The sequence below is a fragment of the Corvus kubaryi genome, unplaced genomic scaffold (assembly GCF_017639235.1).
Source record: "Corvus kubaryi isolate FWS band 111438036 unplaced genomic scaffold, C.kubaryi_AGA036_p1.0 37385, whole genome shotgun sequence".
NCBI classification, from domain to species: domain Eukaryota; kingdom Metazoa; phylum Chordata; class Aves; order Passeriformes; family Corvidae; genus Corvus; species Corvus kubaryi.
Window position 1 is genome coordinate 25,166,967 of NW_024581127.1, and position 17,851 is coordinate 25,184,817.

A 17,851-nucleotide genomic window follows, 5' to 3' on the forward strand; every position below is an offset into this window, starting at 1 on the left:
TTTAAATTGAAAGAGGGTAGATTTAGACTGGACACAAGGAAGAAATTTTTTATGATTAGGGTGGTGAGGCACGGGAAGAGGTTGCCCAGAGAAGTTGTGGATGCCCCATCATTGTCAGTGTTCAAGGTCAGGCTGGATGGGGCTTTGAGCAACCTGGTCTAGTGGAAGGTTCCCTGCCAACCCCCAGGCAGGAAAGTTTAAACTGGATGACCTTTGAAGTTTCCTTCCAACCCAAACCATTCGATGATTCTGTGATGAAAACTGTGTTAATGTTACTAATTACAGTGCTAACACATTCACTCAGCTCAAAGCCAGCAGCATTCAAACACTCAATGGCAAGACACATAATTTGTGTTTGTAACAGCAATCATTTCAGAAGCATCAGAACCAGGGGCAGAGGGTCCTTCCCAAAGCACCTGTACCACAAGCAAGTGTTAAAATAAAAAAATCAAAACTCAGTAACTGTTAGTGGGTTCTCACTTGAAATGTGCAATTCTAAAATTTGCTGTTTAACTCAGAATGGAGTACTGATGTGTGTACTAATACCAACAACAATATAATAAAAGCCAAATCATGAAGAAATCTATTACAGGCAGATGTAGAATTATGCAGAACATAGAAGCGACAATGAGGCATTCAATGCAAAATGGAAATGCAAAGCCCCTCTTGAGACATGATCAGAAACAGAAAACTGGAATTAGAAGAAGCACAAAAAAGGGAGAGGCAGGCCAAAAAAGGAGGAACCGAAGTAGCTGAGATGAGAGATAGCCAGGCAAAAGTGGGACAAAGGAACATTTTTTAGCCCCAGTGCAATAAACACTGGTTATCTGGAACAGTAACTATGTGACATATTCAGAACAACATTCATCTTGTTTTCTTTGCAGTAGTTAAACCCAACATTTTTGCTTGTTACATTTTAGAAAATACTCCCTGTTCTTAAGAGCTACCACTTGTCTGTAACTCCTGGAGCCAGTGGGGAGTTGACCTTTGCATTCCCAGCCCAAGAGACAATGTCAAGTCAAACACTCTGCACAGCCGCCAAAAAGTTTCCAAATCACCTTGGCTAGCTGCTGTGTATTTTGGACATCTCAGTCGCAAAATGGCAACATTTGGCAAGTATTTAATTTGCTGCTCAAACAGTTCCAATGCTACTTGTGGAGCCAAATAATTTAGTGAGTTTCCATTGAATGTCTATACAGACGTGGTCCCACAAAAGCTGTGTTCTGATGTCCTAACAGCTGAGGCAAAACAAATTACAGCCTTTTTATGTGGCTACTCATGACCTTAAGTTTAAGAAGAAAGTGGGAGATGTCCAGGTTTTATTTTTTTGCTGACATATTTAGCATTAAGCTTTCCACGTTTGCTGTCTTTGCTGTAAGATTCTCCTGTTGATGCCAACATTGTAATTAATTTACAACACATTGTGGACAGTCTCTTCTGAAAGATTACGACACCTCTTAGTCTTAAAAGCATCCCCAGCCCTTCAAGCAAGCTTCACTGCCACCTGACTACAGCACTGCACAAACGCACACAAAAGCTTCCACCTAGCAAAGCACACACATGACTAAACCAAATCTTCCGTGGTACATTATGAGTGCACTAATGCTCACCCAAGGACACTCGCCAAGTCATCATCTTTTGTAACAAGCTGACCAGGATGTGGGTTAATCGCATTAACTCACAAAACTATCAAAAGCAATTTGACATGGCTGAAGGCAATATTCCATTTTTCTGGAGAAGTTTCAGTCAACCTAGCAGAGGGCTAAACCACACCAAGGGTTCAGTCTCTTCATCAGTTACACAGACAAAGGGATCGAGTGCACCCTCAGCAAGTTTGCAGATGACACCAAGCTGAGTGGTGCAGTTGACACACCTGGAGGATGGGATGCCATCCACAGGGACCTGGACAAGCTCAGGAAGAATTTCATGAAGTTTAACAAGACCAAGTGCAAGGTGCTGTACCTGGGTTGGGGCAACCCCAGTATCAATCCAGGCTGGGGGATGAACAGATCGAGAGCAGCCCTGCCGAGACTTGGGGGTGCTGCTGGATGAGAGGCTGGACATGATCTGGCAATGGGCACTTGCAGTCCAGAAAGACAAACATGTCCTGGGCTGCACCCAAAGCCCTGGGGGCAGCAGGGCAAGGGAGGGGATTCTGCCTCTCTGCTCTGTTCTGGTGAGACCCCACTTGCAGTATTGCACCCAGCTCTGGGGTCCAGTGCAGGCCCTGTTGAAGTGAGTCCAGAGGAGGACACAAAGATGTTCAGCGGGATGGAGCTACTCTCCTGTGAGGAAAGGCTGAGAGAGGTGGTGCTCTGCAGCCTGAAGAAGGCTCTGGGGAGATCTTACTGGGCACTTCCAGTACATAAAGGAGGATACAAGAGAACTGAAGAGGGACTTTTTACAAGGGCCTGTAGTCACAGGGCAAGGGGGAATGGATTCAAACTTTAAAGAGGGCAGATTTAGATTAGATATTAGAAAGAAATTCTTTGCTGTGAGAATGGTGAGACACTAGAACAGCTTGCCCAGGGAAGTGTAGTGGAAGGTGTTCCTGCCTGTGGCAGTGGGGTTGGAATTAGATGATCTTTAATGTCCCTTCCAATCCAAACCATTCTATGATTTGTGAAGTTCCCTAATCAGTATCTTGAAGCTTTAAAATTCACCTAAAAGTGGCAGATACAATTCACACATGGTGAATCATCATTCAGTCGTGAATTATTTAAGGTTTTGGCACTCTTTAGGACTCCAGAAAGAAAACACAGGAACACATGAAGAAAAGGGGCAGCAAAGTATGTTTAAGAGACTCCTAGTTTTAAACTACATTCATTACAGAACACTTTTACAGAAAGCTACAAAAAAAATTGTGTCACATTTTAAGAGAAGATGGGCGAAGAGCACACCATGTATGTCTGAAATGTAAACTATTTCAAGTGAAAGAGGATCTTTGCCCTCTTCTAGACCCAAAGCACACAGCACTAGTGCTTCAGAAAGCAAAGCAAAGTGTTGTCACTATCAACTGAAAGCACAACAGAAGGAGCTGCATGAGGCAGAAACAACACTGCCAGTTTTCACAGCAAAGATCTTCCTTGCAGGCTTTTACAAAGGATATGATCTGACTAAACACTCTTCAGTACATATAAACAACCTTGACAGTTTTTCTCCTCTCATCTAAGCACACTGAACACAAGACTATAGCTTTTTCAACACCTGCAACAAACACTTGGCTTCAAAAAGAGAAAATCTCCTAGTTTTAAGTTAAACATTTACTACGTAGATTTCCTTCCTAAAAGATGTGGAATTATTGTTATTGACAATTTCTCAGCATAAATATATTTGAGATTCCCATCTCTGAACAGGAAATCACGATAATGTTTATCAAGAAATATTAAAAAATTTACTTAAGGAAATGGCTAATTCCATGGCTCTAAATGCAACAACATCAAATCTGTTACCAAGAAACTTTCAAACTGGACATCAGAAGGGAAGCTTCCATCCCACCAGCACTGCAGGCCTCAAAAAGATCGCAGATGCTTCAAGCACAAATTGGTGAGGATTATGATGGAAAGCTACCTCTGAAAGCTGAATTGAGAGTTTGATTTTATACTGTGTTCCTTATAATTTTAAATACAAACAAATCAGTGAACGAAGAAAAGGATGCAAGGTGAAGAGTTTAAATACAGAGATTTATATCTATTCTTAAAAGAAATACAGTAAGAATTCTTAAAAAATGTAATATGAACTTTATTGCATGTATCATGCCATAATCATTTGGAGATAAAAGAATAAATACAACAAAACCTCTACATTACTGAAGGTGGGAGATAAATATCTGAATAACGTTGTGTGCCAAAGTGACATAAATCATCTTGGAGATTACCAAACCATTTGATTTCAAATTCTGTGACTGAAGCAGTTACCAGTGATGACAATGCTGAAGGGCCTATGCATTTTACCTCACCTTGAAACTCCTCTTTTAGTTTTTCTGGTATAAGATCCTGTCCCATAGCCTGCAAAAAGAGTAAGAAGAAAGAAGGGAATCAAGAAAATAACTTGCAGAAAAAAACCAATCAAACATGGCATTAATAACAGATCTTTACAGGCAAAGCCCTTGTCACATGAACCACACACCATCCTGGAGAAGTTTCCAAGCCATGATGAAGTTGCCTGCCTTGGCATTCTGCATTCAGGGAGAGCTGAGACCAAAGCTCAGAGCTGTGCAACCACTCCAGGTTCTGTCTGCACTTGCACAGAAGGGTTTCATTCTGAATAGCAGCGGAAGTCTCAACACCAGCTCTGCATTCAGTTCTCACCTTGCATCAGCATCAACACTCTGAACTCCTCCTGAGGCATGTCCGAGCATGGAAAGCAAGAAGCGAAGTTTCTTTTCCCAGCCTTTCCCAACCGTGAAACAGCCTGTGTGCTACTGCCCTCTCATGGATGCCATTCCTTCAACTGCCTGCTGCCTGGCAGTGGCTTGCCTGTCACTAACTTAAAGCTGTAATGCTGACAGCAAAGTTAGAGTCTTGCTGGCTTCCTTTTGCTCCTTAAGATAAAAGTCAGAAGCTCTTTAAATAGTACTAAAAATTTTTAATCTCTATGAAGAGATTAAATGCAATATTGCTCTCCTCTGTTATTTTTTTAAAAACTAGAACCCAGTACATTAAACAGAACAAAGAAATGCAAAAGAAAGTCTCTGGCTTTTTCTGGAAACATTTATTACTTTTTATGCAAGTGTTTAATACTGCTGTGGCCATCAAATTAATCTTCACTTCCATTTCAAACTAGTGATTCACTTTGGGGCATCTAAAATTCCTGAGATAAAATGTGCAATCCCAGGAAATGGACAGCGATGATGCACCTGCAAATACAAGTCCAGTGAGAAACTTAACAACGCTGCACATTCCTGAAAGGAGAATCTCAGCAGATCAGAGACCCACCTGTGTGACGCAGGCCAGGGCTCTACAGGCACCTCTGTCAGTTCCAGATAACACACTGCCAGCAGCCCGCCCCAGCTAATTTCCCTTGCTTCCTGGCACAGTTAATTAGCTCAGGGGAGTGTCATGCTTAGAGGACAACCAGTCTACACAGAGAACTGAGACCCTGCACACAATGAAACATCCTCTTACTTTGGTCATCAGCTGCAAGGAATTTTCATCGAAACCAAGTTGAGCCACTTTGTCATCAATTTCTTTTTGACTTTTTCTGTTATTCTCTAGCACAAAGGACGACTGCTGTGACTGGGTAAGCTGAAGTAAAAGCCTGGAATGAGAAAGGTAGTTAAAAATTGGCACAGCTGGAAAAGAAGTAAGACCTAAAACCAACCAAAATGTTTAATACTTTAATTAACATTTCTAATACTTTAAAACAGCTCTTCTTCCTGACTTTTGTCTACTGCAAAGAAGTCAATACACGTGTATCAATCTAATATGGATATTGTGTATCTGTGCTATAGAACTATTGAGAAGTATTTTTGAAAAATAATATGCCAGTAGCTCTGGTTGCTCTGTGCAAACATTTTTGTCCCCATATACTTGTCACACCATTCAAAAGTGAGGCTCAGACCTGTGAGTCATCAGGTGTCCCGTGTCCTTACTACGGCCTAACAAGACAGCAGCCCATTTTTGTTTATGGAACCTGAAAAGCTAGAAATGTGGGTGTTTGGACAAATATCAAACATGCTCCCCACACAGGCCAACCCTGGAATATTTTCTTACAGCATTCACCAGTTTTATGTTCGAGGCAGTGCCCCAGAAGTCACAACCATGAACTGGTGAAGGTTACACACTCTGCTCACGACAGGCATTGATGTCATCACCAACTGCTTGACCAGCAAGAACAGTGGCAATTTCCAGAGTCCCTCACACAAGGACTGTAAAACAGGTTGGCAGAGGATATATCCAGGTATCTATACATTTGTCTCAAATCCACTGTCAGATAGACTAACAGTATTATGCTTATTTTACACTTCTAGGAGCAGAGAGACATACTGCATAATCTCCTGTGAACTCACTGAAATTCACTATGGGTGTTATAGTGGAGATAAATATCAGTTTTAGAGAATTTATTAGCGTCCAGAGAATGGCCACAAAGGTGATCAAAGGCCTGGGATGTCTGCCATTTGGGAATAGGCTGAGAGAACTGGGTTTGTCCAGTCTTGAGAAAGGAAGACTCAGGGGAGACCTCCTAACCATGTTTCAGTATTTAAAGGGCAGATACAAAGAAGATGGAGACTCCCTTTATACAACAAACCACATGGAAAAGATGAAGGAAAATAGGTATATGTTAATTCTGGAGAGATTCCAACTGGACACAAGAGGAAAGTATTTTACAATGAGATCAGTCATTGGAATAATCTCCTCAAGAAAGTTGTGGATTCCCCAGTGTTGGATATTTTAAAGATTCAGCTAGACTGGGTGCTGGGCCATCTTGCCTAGATCATGTTTTTGCCAAGAAAGGAAGATACTTGAGGTCCTTTCCAACCTGGAATTCTATGATTCTACAATATTCAACCAAGGGCCCACTAGAACTTAGCAGTGTTATTACTGAAAAAGTGTTTAATTCAAGCTTTATGCAAAAAGAAGAAGAACAATTTTTTTATCCTATTTACCGAAGTTAAATGAAGCTGGTGTTATAATAGTGGTGTGCATTTTTAAGGAAAAGACTCAAGATCTAAGATGAAAACTTTCATTTGAACACTATAAACATCAAAATTTACAAGTCTGAATTTCCCAGTCAAAACTTTACGAATTTACAGATGGTTTGTTGGTTCCAAGTAAAAATGGAAAGTATTTTTAATTTATAAAGCATTTTTGTTTCAAAATTTGCATCAACATAGTATAAAAAAGAATGAAATCACAATGAAAATTAAACAAAAAAACCACTCCAATTTGTTTTCAAAACTATGAGAGTCAATTATTCATGATGCATTAACAGAGAAACTTATTTCCTATGAAAACCAATACTAATATCCCTTTTCCAGGTGCAACTTATCCTGCACATACGTTTATACACCATCTACATCCCACTTAAAATCCAACAGACCTGAAAATATTAGAAAACCTGCATAAGCCTTGGGCAGGGGAAAAGCTTATCCTGGGCAAGTGTATCTGCAAATATAAACCACAGTAACACTCTGTGAAACTGTGCAGCCAAGCAAGGAAATGCCACCATTTATAACTGTCTCAGTTCTGAACTATATACACTGAAACAAGCAACACAAATTATTAATAAAAATGTAGCTTCAATATTCAATATCAGTACTAAATCAATTAACTTTTTCCGAGTAGCAATTAAAGTCTTCATCTCTTAGTCTGAGTACAGTTAAAAGCTACTATTTGGGTTTTTTTCATTTCTTAAATCTTGCCCCAACAGGGCAGTTATAAAGTGTTCTCTGTAAACATTTCTGGACATTCATAAGATGCCCTTAAAAACGTTTAATGACTGATACATTACTGAGAGGCAAGAGGGAGAAAAATCATCCAAGATTATTTTAACAAAACCAGTTCCTACTTATCTCTTTGAAAGATTATGTTTTGGGGATTTCTGCTGTATGCAAGAGTTTTAGGAAGAGGGGAAAGAAAAGGAAAGAACATTTTAATGCAGCCCTGTCAATCAGTTGTCATGGAGTTCATTTTGCAGCCTCATCCATTATGCAGATTGGGGTATTATTATAAAATACATTTTCATTCAAGCATGAGGCTTCAAGCAAGTAAGACAGGTGGCACTCGCAGAGGGAAGACTGGCTATGCCTTCCCTTTGGGGCATTTCTGCTGCTGCATCTTTAATACCAGACCAGGAACAGCAATGGTCTAGCAGGAGCATTTGTTGAAGAACAGACCCTTTTGTATGTAATTACTTGAAAAGATTCACATTATAAGCTCATTTAAAAACTCTTTACTTCTCAGCTGTGCATGACACTAGGTTACTCTTTCCACTCAGATTCACACTCTTCACAGCCATCACACTAAGTAGATTTTGCTTTTTAGATCTGAAGCAGTAGTAGGTTGCTTCCAAGTTATTGTTGCCAACTCTGAAGCAAGCATTTAAATTGAAAATGCAAACTGAAGACAACTGGGAAAAATATGCTTTACATTGTTCTTGACTGAGAGAACTTAACATTATTCTGAGAATACATACAGTTACCTTGCTCTAATGAATGAGGCACATGCTTTTATCCCAACTTTCTTTGACATGTTCTGCTTCCAGGACTTGGAATCTGCACGTTCCTCTTTGTCCGTCCTTTCCAGTTCTCCTGAAGTGCAGAGGAATTCTCTCACCACTTGGCTGCTGGAACAAATCACTGCATTCTCCCACTTTGTTTCTGCAGTAAGGTTGAACCAAGGGCCTTCTTTCTGGCCATCTGATCTGTGAGGCTGCAAATTATTCTCTCTGCCAGGTGATGTTCTGAAACTGCTATTTCTTACACAAACCTCTTCAGACTGATTTACATTTGCTTCTGGAATGACTAATGGAGACAAATTCTGTAAAAGGCTCATATAAGCTTCAGCAAGTAACTTCCAGAACCAGGGACTGAAAGGATGTAAGCAGATAAGTTGCTGAAGACACATGATCTTTTTTTCTACGTTTTCCAGACCCTGGTAAATGGAAAACTGCAGGTTGAGAACCGTTGTTAAGTGATCTGTGTTAGTTGCGCTGTTTCTCTAGAAACAAAAGATAACAGATTAAAACCAAGAGTAGAATAGAATCATCCTTCAGAGCCTAAGAAAATGTCTCCCTAAATAATGACATACGAACATCACAAGGTAATTTTTAAACTGTACAAAACGGTGCTCTGAATTTAAAATGATACAATGGGATACAGATCTTGCACAATTCAAGCTGACAGCATTCCCTCTAGCTGCCTTGTCTCAGTCTGAGAGGCAAGAAGGCCCTAAATGCTGTCATTTGTTTATTTTCCTTCAGAGTGTTCTACAGCTGCCTTTCTTTGCAGTATAAATACCTTTTATATAATATAAAAAAGCATCAATAATATTCTAGCAGACTTCAGAGCCTCTGGACTTTTTCCTTTATGGGAAAAACTCAATTTGTGGCTAGATAGTCTTCTTGGTGGCAGTTTGGCAGCAAGTATATGGAAATAAAAGGGAGTTTTGAACTGTCACTTGTAAAGTGGAAAGATTTAAGCACTCATTTATTCCCTTTCTTAAAATTCCTATTACATTGCATTAATTCTGCCTGGCAGACCATGGTATTTAGTCCCTTCCAGGACTACCAGCTTCCCTGCACAGGGAGCTCATTGTGGTACAGGGTGTTCCAATTTCTAAAGAGTGATTATATCTGCAGTGACAGTTACCCTCTGTTTACCAAATACTCTGAGCGCTGAACATCCTGAAGGATTATACACATGAAAATTATTTTTCCAGAAAATGGTCAGTATAAAAGAACTACTGGCAATGTTTTCATGTTCAAACCCTAAAAGAAAGACTGCATTATTTACCATTTTTTCTGCAATATCCAGAGCCTCCTTGTGCCTTCCTAGGCGAGATAAACACCGAGCCTGGCCCTCCTGGACATCGCGTCTCATTGCAATGTTGCTGGCAGGTAAGAGTAGCAGGCAGTCTGAGTATTCACACAGGGCTTTCTAGGAGCATCACAGGAAGAAAAGCCAACAAAACAGGGAGAGATTTGCATTTAAAAGCAAGCCTGACAGCACGTTTTTTTTACGACTGCAGTCACAAAGGGAATTCAGAACCTGAAGTCTGCATTTGCATTTCTCCAGACTCAGCTACTACCTGTGCCAGCAAGAGACAAGGCCCCAGTACTACACAGCCAAGTCTAGATGGTGATGAGCAGCCTCAATTCTAACTCATGTTTAGGCCCCAGCAGGATTCACCACACATCTGCCCACCTCTCTCTCACCAGGCTTGATGCAGAAGGGATCATCTCCTGACCTGGGTAATATGTGACACAAGGCATCTTTCCCCCCAGCTCAATGATCTGAGTGCTCATCCTAAATCTGTGGGACCTTCTTTCAAAACCACCACATTCTCCATGGGAAGGTTTGAACCTGCAAGTACCTCACCTCAAATAATCAGTAAGTCAGAGAATACCACAAGGAAGGTGAATCTCCGTTGTTCCTGTAGGCTGTTTTAATGTACATGAAATAAATATTAATTGGGCTAAGGAAAAAGGCACGAATGAGCAATACTTCTGCAGCTTAATGCTCAGGGCACTCACCAGGACTCCAATTAACATTTAAATACATTAAACTAAGTATTCAGTGAAGCTAAGTCTGGAATCTTGATTTCTCTCCCTTTGTTAGTGCTCAGAGAGAAGACTGAAGAGCAGTGCTCATTCTCCCATCTCTCAAAATGAGTATTTAATTATTCCTTGAAAACTTTAATGGTTCTAACAGGAAGAGCTTCTAGGAGACATACCCTAAATACTTCCTAGCAAAACGGCTGAAATATTTTTCTTTCCTGATGCTGAGCTCACATTCCTTCTTAAGCAAAAGAGGGAGCTCCCCTCTGCCCAGTGCATGCAGCAGCCACTGGTGAAAATGGATCTGAGGGTTGAGGACAATCCTGTTTGCCTTGTTATGTGACAAAGGGAAATAACCTGGCACGGTTCAGGCATTATGAATCCCAAGCAGATTCTACAGTCATCTATATCCTAAAAACAAGCACAGCTTAGATCACTGCTGTCCTTGACATTTCCTATCAAGTGACCTATCCTGAAGTAAAAAGACACTGACAATGAGAGAAGAGATTACTAGCCCTATTTACATATTTCCAGCCCTCCTTCTAAGGTCTGTGCTTCCAAACCTGTAATTTTATGTGCAATTGAGCTCTGGTTCTTGTTCCACCAGTGATCTAGGTTAGCAATAAAACTGAAAACATTTCTAACATGAATTGCTGCAACAGAAAAGAGTTAGGAAGCAACGGTCTGTTCCATTTAGCAGATCTGAGGAGGTGTTATTCTCTCCTGATTGGGAGACACAGCAGTGAGAAATCTGCTTTTCCTGAGGGTCAGCAGCTACATCTGACGACAGCCTGAGGCAGCTCTGCTATTAGCACCCATTTATGAATCCCTTCAGGGCATCTCAGCTGAGACTACAAAACATCTGTCAGGTATACACAGGGCTGCAGTGGTGCTGGAATAATAGTAGGATCAGTGCCAACTGAGGTACAAAAACATCCACAAATCCAATGGGCAAGGCAAAAGGAGTACAGTCAGAAGTCAGCTGGAGGGCTTTGAAATCAGGGAGCCTGTAATGCAAACCATAGGCTGGAACAAGAAGCTACACCTGAAACAAGGGCTGGAGATGCTGATTTCAACAAGGAAACAAGGTAACAAAACCTAGATCTTGCAACTAGGACTGCAAAAGGCAGGAGAGCATCGCTGATGAAGAATGCGGCTCAGGACATACATAGTGAGGAGAGGTCTGGGAGAACCGCGGGCAGGAATAGACACGGACAACATCCACGCACGGCAAAGGCACATCCGGCCTTCCGGAGGGAGCGGAGGCAGCAGAGACCTGGGACAAGTCACGGGAGAGGCTGCTCCGCGACCGGCAGGAGCCTGACGACCACTATAGCTTTCATCTGACAGCGGGGGGAGCTCTGAGAAAGGCGACCCGCAGCCACGTGGTGCCAGCGATCTGACAGTCTTTGTGGGACACAGCATTATCCCCAGGAGCTGAGAAACCCACGTACCAAACTCTGACCATGACTTCCCCGGCCACAGACACCAGCTCTGCTCACGGCTGAACTGCTGCGATGCGCCCGCCTGCCTGGGATCAGTTCCGGGGCAGCGCCGCGCTCCTGCCCAGCTTGCTCTAGTCCCGGATGGATCGTGGCAGAACGCAGATCGCCACTGCGGCCCGGCCGCAGCCCGGCCCTGCCCGGAGCTGCCCCGCGTTCAGGCACGAACGAGGAGCGGGATTAACCGCAGCACGGCCGCCGGACCCGCAGGCCGCGGTACATAATGTACATTCACCCTGGCGCAGCACATCGGGAACTGCAGGACCGCCCCAGTTTCTGTCCCCACAACTCGCCCCGGCCCATGCGAGCGCCCGGGAAATACCTCGAAGTCTCGCTGCCGGAATGCCCAGTCCGCCCGGAACTTGCTGCCCGTGACCCCGCCGGCGCCTTCCCCGCCGTCGGCCGCGATGTGGAACCACTGCGGGCACACGGAACACAGAGCACACACAGACCCGTCACGGGCCGCGCTGTGGAACCACTGCGGGCACACAGAGCACACACACAGCACACACACAGCACACACAGACCCCTCACGAGCCGCGGAACGACTGTGGGGACACAGAGCACATACAGACCCGTCACGACCCGCCCCGCCCGCCCCGGCTCCTCACGCGGGGCTCGCAGTGCCTGGCGCCGCAGGGAGCCCCGTCCCCGCCGCCCGAGCGCCGCTCCCGGCTCGGCGCGAACAAGGAATCCTCGAACTCGGGGCCCAGCGCCGGCTCCATCGCCGCCGCCGCTCCCGCCGGCCCCCGCGCGCCCCCGCCGGCCCCGCTCCGCGCGGGGGGAGGGGATCGGGCACCGTTCACCCAAAGGGAAGTGCTGGGAGACCTTCCCGTAAGGAGCTGAACCAAAGCCCCGCGCCTTGATAAATTAACTGCGTAATTGTGGAGGTGCTCTGTTAGCATCTCGTCCCTGTGACTGTGCAGGGGTGAGTGGGAATGTGTTTTGGTAACTTTCCCATTTGATTTCAGTTCTGTCTCAAAGCAGAAGGGGAAGCTGGTGTGTAATCTGCTCTAGGTGACCCTGCCTTGGCAGGGGGTTGGACTAGATGTTCTCCAGAGGTCCCTTCCAACCCTAAAAATTCTGTGATTCTCTGAAATTTCAGGCTTTCCACGACAGGCTTTCCCAGAGCAGCCTACACTGTGCTATGGCAAATGGCAACACAGCCAAGTGAAGACTGATCCTAGACCTCCTTCAGAATGTCAAGACACAGGCACACAGATGCTCATTCATTCTCTGCATGCCCCAGCTGCCTGCCCTGCCTCATGGTATTGGTGTGCACAGTGTGCTGTGTTTTAAGGGTACTGCTATGCTGTTTCATTCCTCCACCTTGCCAGTCCGTCCATCCAGGAAGGTCCATTTTGTCCCAACTAATCACCACACAGGTTTGGAGAAGGTGAGCTGAAAAGTCATCCTTGTACTTCCTTAGCCTGCAAAATGGACTAATGAACTTGTCCATTAGAACCAGAACAGATTTTGAGACCAAAGCAGTGATGATTTTTATGTGAATTTAAAGGTTTCCTTCCAGTAGACGTGTAAAACACGTGGTTTGGTTTTGTTAGGGTTTTTTTTTAATGTGCTTAAAATACCCTTCCATACCAGTGTAGTTATGACTGGATGTAGCATGACCTGGCATAAATGCCAGGGCAGAAACTCAACTTTGGTAGTTGGAATTGATCAGAACAATTAAAGCAGATTGATGTTCCTTTTGCTTGTAAACTTGCTGTTTGGCAAGCAAGCCCTCCAGCACAGAGGAAACTGTTCAGCAAGTCTTGAGAGAACCAGGAGTTTCCTTGACATGCTTCAGTCTTCCTGTTACAAGTTTCAAGGTAGGTGAGGACAGTCACTTGTGTTTGCACACCAAAGGCATCTGGCTTCCTCCTGCCCACAGACCAGGACAGGCAAACCACACGGGAGTCAGACTGTGGAGGTTGGCACAAGTGTCTGAACAGTTTCAGCACCTGTAGTGCTCCTCACATACACTGCACACACATGTTCCCTTTCCCCCTACTCCAGGACTGCAGGTCATGCTGAAACACACCAGTCTGATGAACAAGGCGCAAAAATAAGGGCAAATAAGCACAAATCAAAAAGAAGAAAATCCAAAAAAAGAAACATGAGTAATCAAAGTGAAATGTGGCCCCAGCTCAAAGTAAAACAAAAAGAGCAACGCATTCCCAGGGGCAAATCCCACAGCAGCTGGTTGGCTGCCAGCTTGGATTGCGGAGTCCTCCAGGGGTGGGGGTTTCAACCATCGTTTCTTCTGAGGATACCAACGTGGTCTACAAAAGGCTCTGTGTTGCAATGCAGAGAATGCCTTTGTCTGGTAAATTGGTGATAGCAGAGCCTTGATTCCCAAGTGCCACACAGGGGGCCTAGCAGCTGACTGTGTGGTTTCAGTTCTAAGTCATGGGCAAAGTATTGCCTCTCTTCTTCATTCCTTCTTTGCCTGGCTCTCCCCTGCCCCTGCCTCCCCTCAAGACATTTAAAAAGATTCTTATATATTAGTTACAGAAATGAAAAAATGCAACTTTAAGAAATTCCACTGCCTTGTCAGCACCGGAGGTTTGCTCAATTTCTCCCTCAAGATCCAAGTCATCAGTGTAGCTGCCAGAATACAAATTCTCACTTTACTTAAGTAAGTAAAGCTGCTTGCCCGAGTTTGCATGGCATGATTTGCCTCGGTGCTGTTAGCCTTGGCTTCACAGAGGAGAAAACATCATCCCTGGAAGAGGCAGCTTTGAGCGGGCTCAAATATATGAGCCCTGCAAGAGCCTGTGCTGCTGCAGCTGCTCTGTGCAGGCAGCTTCGGGGATAAAAAGAAGCTGTAGATGAATCTCTCCCTAAAGGCAGCCAAGGTCTTACTCCACTGCCAGCCACCAGCTCGGCACATGAGCATTGGACCAATAAAAATGGGCTCCAGTAAGTTGTGGCCTCCAAACGAGTTCCTGTGCATCAGCAAAGCCATTGTGGCTGCTCACATGAGTGTGCCTCGTTACAGCAGCAGTGAGGGGCTGTGACCCAGCTTCACCCTGGGTGAGCAGGGGCAGGCAAGTGGGGGGCGGGCCAGTGTGCTTCATCCTGCAGTCAGGGTGAGCCCAGAGACAGCCCAGGTTATGAGCCAGGGATTTGTCACACTGTCCTATGGCCTGAATCTTCTGGCCAGGAAAAGAAAAGGCAGCATGGAAGACAGTTTGTCTAAAGCCCTTATTCTCCTGGTTTCCCTGTCTGAGGCAAAATTAATTCAGAAGAATTCTCCTCCAGTGCTTCTTTAATTACTGATGTTGTTATTTATGACAGCCTGCCTCCATGGGTCCTTGCCACAGTCCAGCCACTCTTGTGCTAGCACAGACACACCACAAAGGTTTCAGAGACCATCAAGCACGTACAGCAGAAACAAGAAACCTCAGTTGGCAACTAGGGCCCTATCTTGGTAGGCACTACCCACACTCATCGACCAGGAATAATGCAGCTCTCACATGGCTTTATTAAAATATACTGGAAAGCAGCTGCCTTTGGAAAAAAGCAGAAGAGAGAGTAGTTCTCTCCTCAAAGCAAGAGAGCTGCCTGTAGTGAAGAGGCCAAGTAAGGCCCACAGGCAGCATTCCTCAAAGGATGGGGTGGCTCCTGAATTGTTAAGTGGATTCTTCCAGACATTGTGAAATAGTCATACCTTAAGGGAAGATTAGTTTTCTTGTTGGATACTCATAACAGAGGCTCTTCCCTGAACACACTCATGAAAAGAGGAGCAGGTCTTTATTTGCTGACACTGTCTCCCTGCATCCTTGTCTCTTGCCTTTTATTTAGATTGCAAGTCCTTTACAGCAGAAACCATCTTTCCTCTTCTTTGCATGATGTCACACGTAAGGGGGTATTGTCCATGACTACTGGGAAAGTAATACAAGTAATATTTCATGGCTTGGGGCAGACAAAGGTTATCACTACTACAAACTGCAAACAAGAAAAGCTCTGATGAGCTCAGATAGCTCTAGCATATCTTACAATGATGTCAGTTAAGTTCTAGTTCTAGTTAGACACAACAAAAATTGAGTGGGGAGGTGAGGGGTGCATTGTGGAAATCAGAGAGTATGAACTGTTGTTAATAGAAGCCAAAAGCTTTTTAGGGGTCCTTAGGACAGACAGGAGAAGATGCATCCCCCAAAAGATGGTTCACTTCCCTGCTCTACCTTAAGACAGTGCAACCTTTCAAGCCCCTGGCAAGCTATATTAACTAGGCCATAATCTATCCCCCTCAGGCTTCACAAACCCCAATAAAGTTGTTATTGCCAAAAGGGTGCACTGCGCACAGATGTGTTCAGCTATTAATGGGTTTTGCAGCTATTTTCTGTCTAGTAGGATAAATGATGAGCAGAATGAGTATGCCCTTGGGTTTGACTAGAAAGCTGTTGAAAAGAAAGAGAAAAAAAGCTTTCTGGAAAGATAGAAAGAAGAAAGTGATCAAGTGCTAGAAAGAATCCTAAAGCACTGATCTTCCCAAGCAAGCTTACACATTTCCAGTACTGATGTGATCATGTGTCTGAACTGTTTCACTAAGCCACATAGTACAAGCACTGACATTGTACCTTGATGGTCTGTGAATACAAAAATCATGGCAAAGGGTGGTATCTCCAATCTACTGCTCTAACTGGAAAAACAACCAAGAGAGTCTCAGGGTTGGGCATGTTTGAGGTATTTTTACACCCTTTTTTCAGTTTTATCAGTTTTTCTGAAAACTCATTAACTTGCCCTGGCCACCGTTATGTTTGTTGCTTAATTGCTACTTGTGATGAAACCAGGCCACAGAGACCACAGTGGATTTGTTATTTCTCTAGGTTAAAACTTTCCTACTGCAGTTTTCAGGACTGGGCAGGACTAAGCAACACTGGTGGCAACTCCTCTAGGACACCATTTAAGACCTTTTTTGTAACAATATTGAATAAACTGAACTGACTTACTACAATATTGCTATCTTTTACGAAAGAGAAACAAGTCAGAAGAATTAGAAAAAAATAAGCTACACAGAAGAAATACACCCAGGGCTTCAGGCCTGCCCTTCAGTGACATTCACAACTCGGTTTTTTTTCAGTCCCTGCTCTCTTTTTCCATATGGAGGCTGCCTCCTCATGGGAAACAACCAAACTGTTGATCCTGCAGTGTCTTGTTTCCATACAACTTTTGCACTGCTGGAGAGGACTGGTAGGAACTGCTATTAAATTTAGCTTCTATGTCTTCTTACCATCTTATACAAGTAGCAGTGCCTGCAGGAAATGTGAGGCACAGCAGAGGGAAAGCACTGCTCAACAAATGTAGAAATCCAGAATGGACTTTGACCACAATTGCTCCCTTCCTCCCGTTATTGCATGTGAAATGAATTTAGAGCAAAAATCTATAAAACATACATCAATGATGCAGTTTTTAACTTTGTGGTATCTCTAGGAAAAATGATGAACCCCTTCCGTAACACGGCATTTGTGAGGCTCCAGTTCTGCATGTTGTGGGTGCCAGGTGTGATACTTGCACAGAAATCCTTGCAGCTGGACTTCATCTGGAGACTCTGACCAGCTGCTGGCAACTCCAGAACTAAGAGCAATTACAATTGCAATACTATTTGTACCATCTCCAGTTCAGAACACGTTATTGTTACAGGCTATTTTGTGGGCTCTCTTCTTTGTTAGTCCCTTAAGACAGGCTTTACTGAAAATACGGTTTTTTTCCTCTTTGGCTCTCATTTAGGAAAACTGAAGATCACTAGGAGAATTACTGCCAACACTGACCTTTATTTTCACCCAAAGACACAAATCAACTAGGTGTGACACACACTTGCATTCCCTTTTTCCATCATTTCTTCCTTCTACCAAATATTTTAAGGTAAAGAAGATCAGCTCAGCACTGAACCTGTAAAGAAACACACATGGGAGAGAAGTTAGTCACAATGCTGGCAGTTCAATATTATAGCAGTAGAAACATATATTCAAATATTTCATTTTACAGTATTTGAAGTGCAACAAGTCTTTAACCACCAAAAACGTTAGAAACCGCCATCTATCTGAGTGTAAGGACCTCCACCAGCAGTATTTCAAAGCAGCACCAAGCCCACAAGGAACAATTTATAGAGGGGACTTTCTGGCATA

At 43.7% G+C, this 17,851-nt stretch overlaps 1 protein-coding gene across 3 annotated transcripts; it reads right to left on the reverse strand.

Annotated features, from left to right (window-relative positions):
* Positions 1 to 3,662: 3,662 nt before the first annotated feature.
* On the reverse strand, positions 3,663 to 12,640 carry CUNH8orf76 (chromosome unknown C8orf76 homolog). Of its 3 annotated transcripts, none has more exons than XM_042035991.1 (6): positions 12,332 to 12,640; positions 12,043 to 12,138; positions 9,455 to 9,598; positions 8,143 to 8,660; positions 5,127 to 5,259; positions 3,663 to 4,007 (listed from the first exon to the last, which is right to left on the reverse strand). In XM_042035991.1, the coding sequence occupies exons 1-6, from the start codon at positions 12,623 to 12,625 to the stop codon at positions 3,801 to 3,803; spliced, it is 1,392 nt and encodes a 463-aa protein (XP_041891925.1). In that variant the 5' UTR covers positions 12,626 to 12,640; the 3' UTR covers positions 3,663 to 3,800. The 3 variants fall into 3 exon arrangements, with proteins under 3 accessions (XP_041891925.1, XP_041891924.1, XP_041891926.1); XM_042035990.1 differs by having other exon boundaries at positions 12,043 to 12,198; XM_042035992.1 differs by lacking the exon at positions 3,663 to 4,007 and adding an exon at positions 4,695 to 4,858 and having other exon boundaries at positions 12,043 to 12,198.
* Positions 12,641 to 17,851: the final 5,211 nt, after the last annotated feature.

Coding starts and splice junctions, on each gene's coding strand:
- CUNH8orf76 (XM_042035990.1), bottom strand. CDS start 12,625: ATGCTAACAGAGCACCTCCACAATTACGCAGTTAATTTATCAAGGCGC. Junction 12,199..12,331: donor CCAGGCACTGCGAGCCCCGC/GTGAGGAGCCGG, acceptor GTGTGCCCGCAG/TGGTTCCACAGCGCGGCCCG. Junction 8,661..9,454: donor TGGATATTGCAGAAAAAATG/GTAAATAATGCA, acceptor TTTTGTTTCTAG/AGAAACAGCGCAACTAACAC.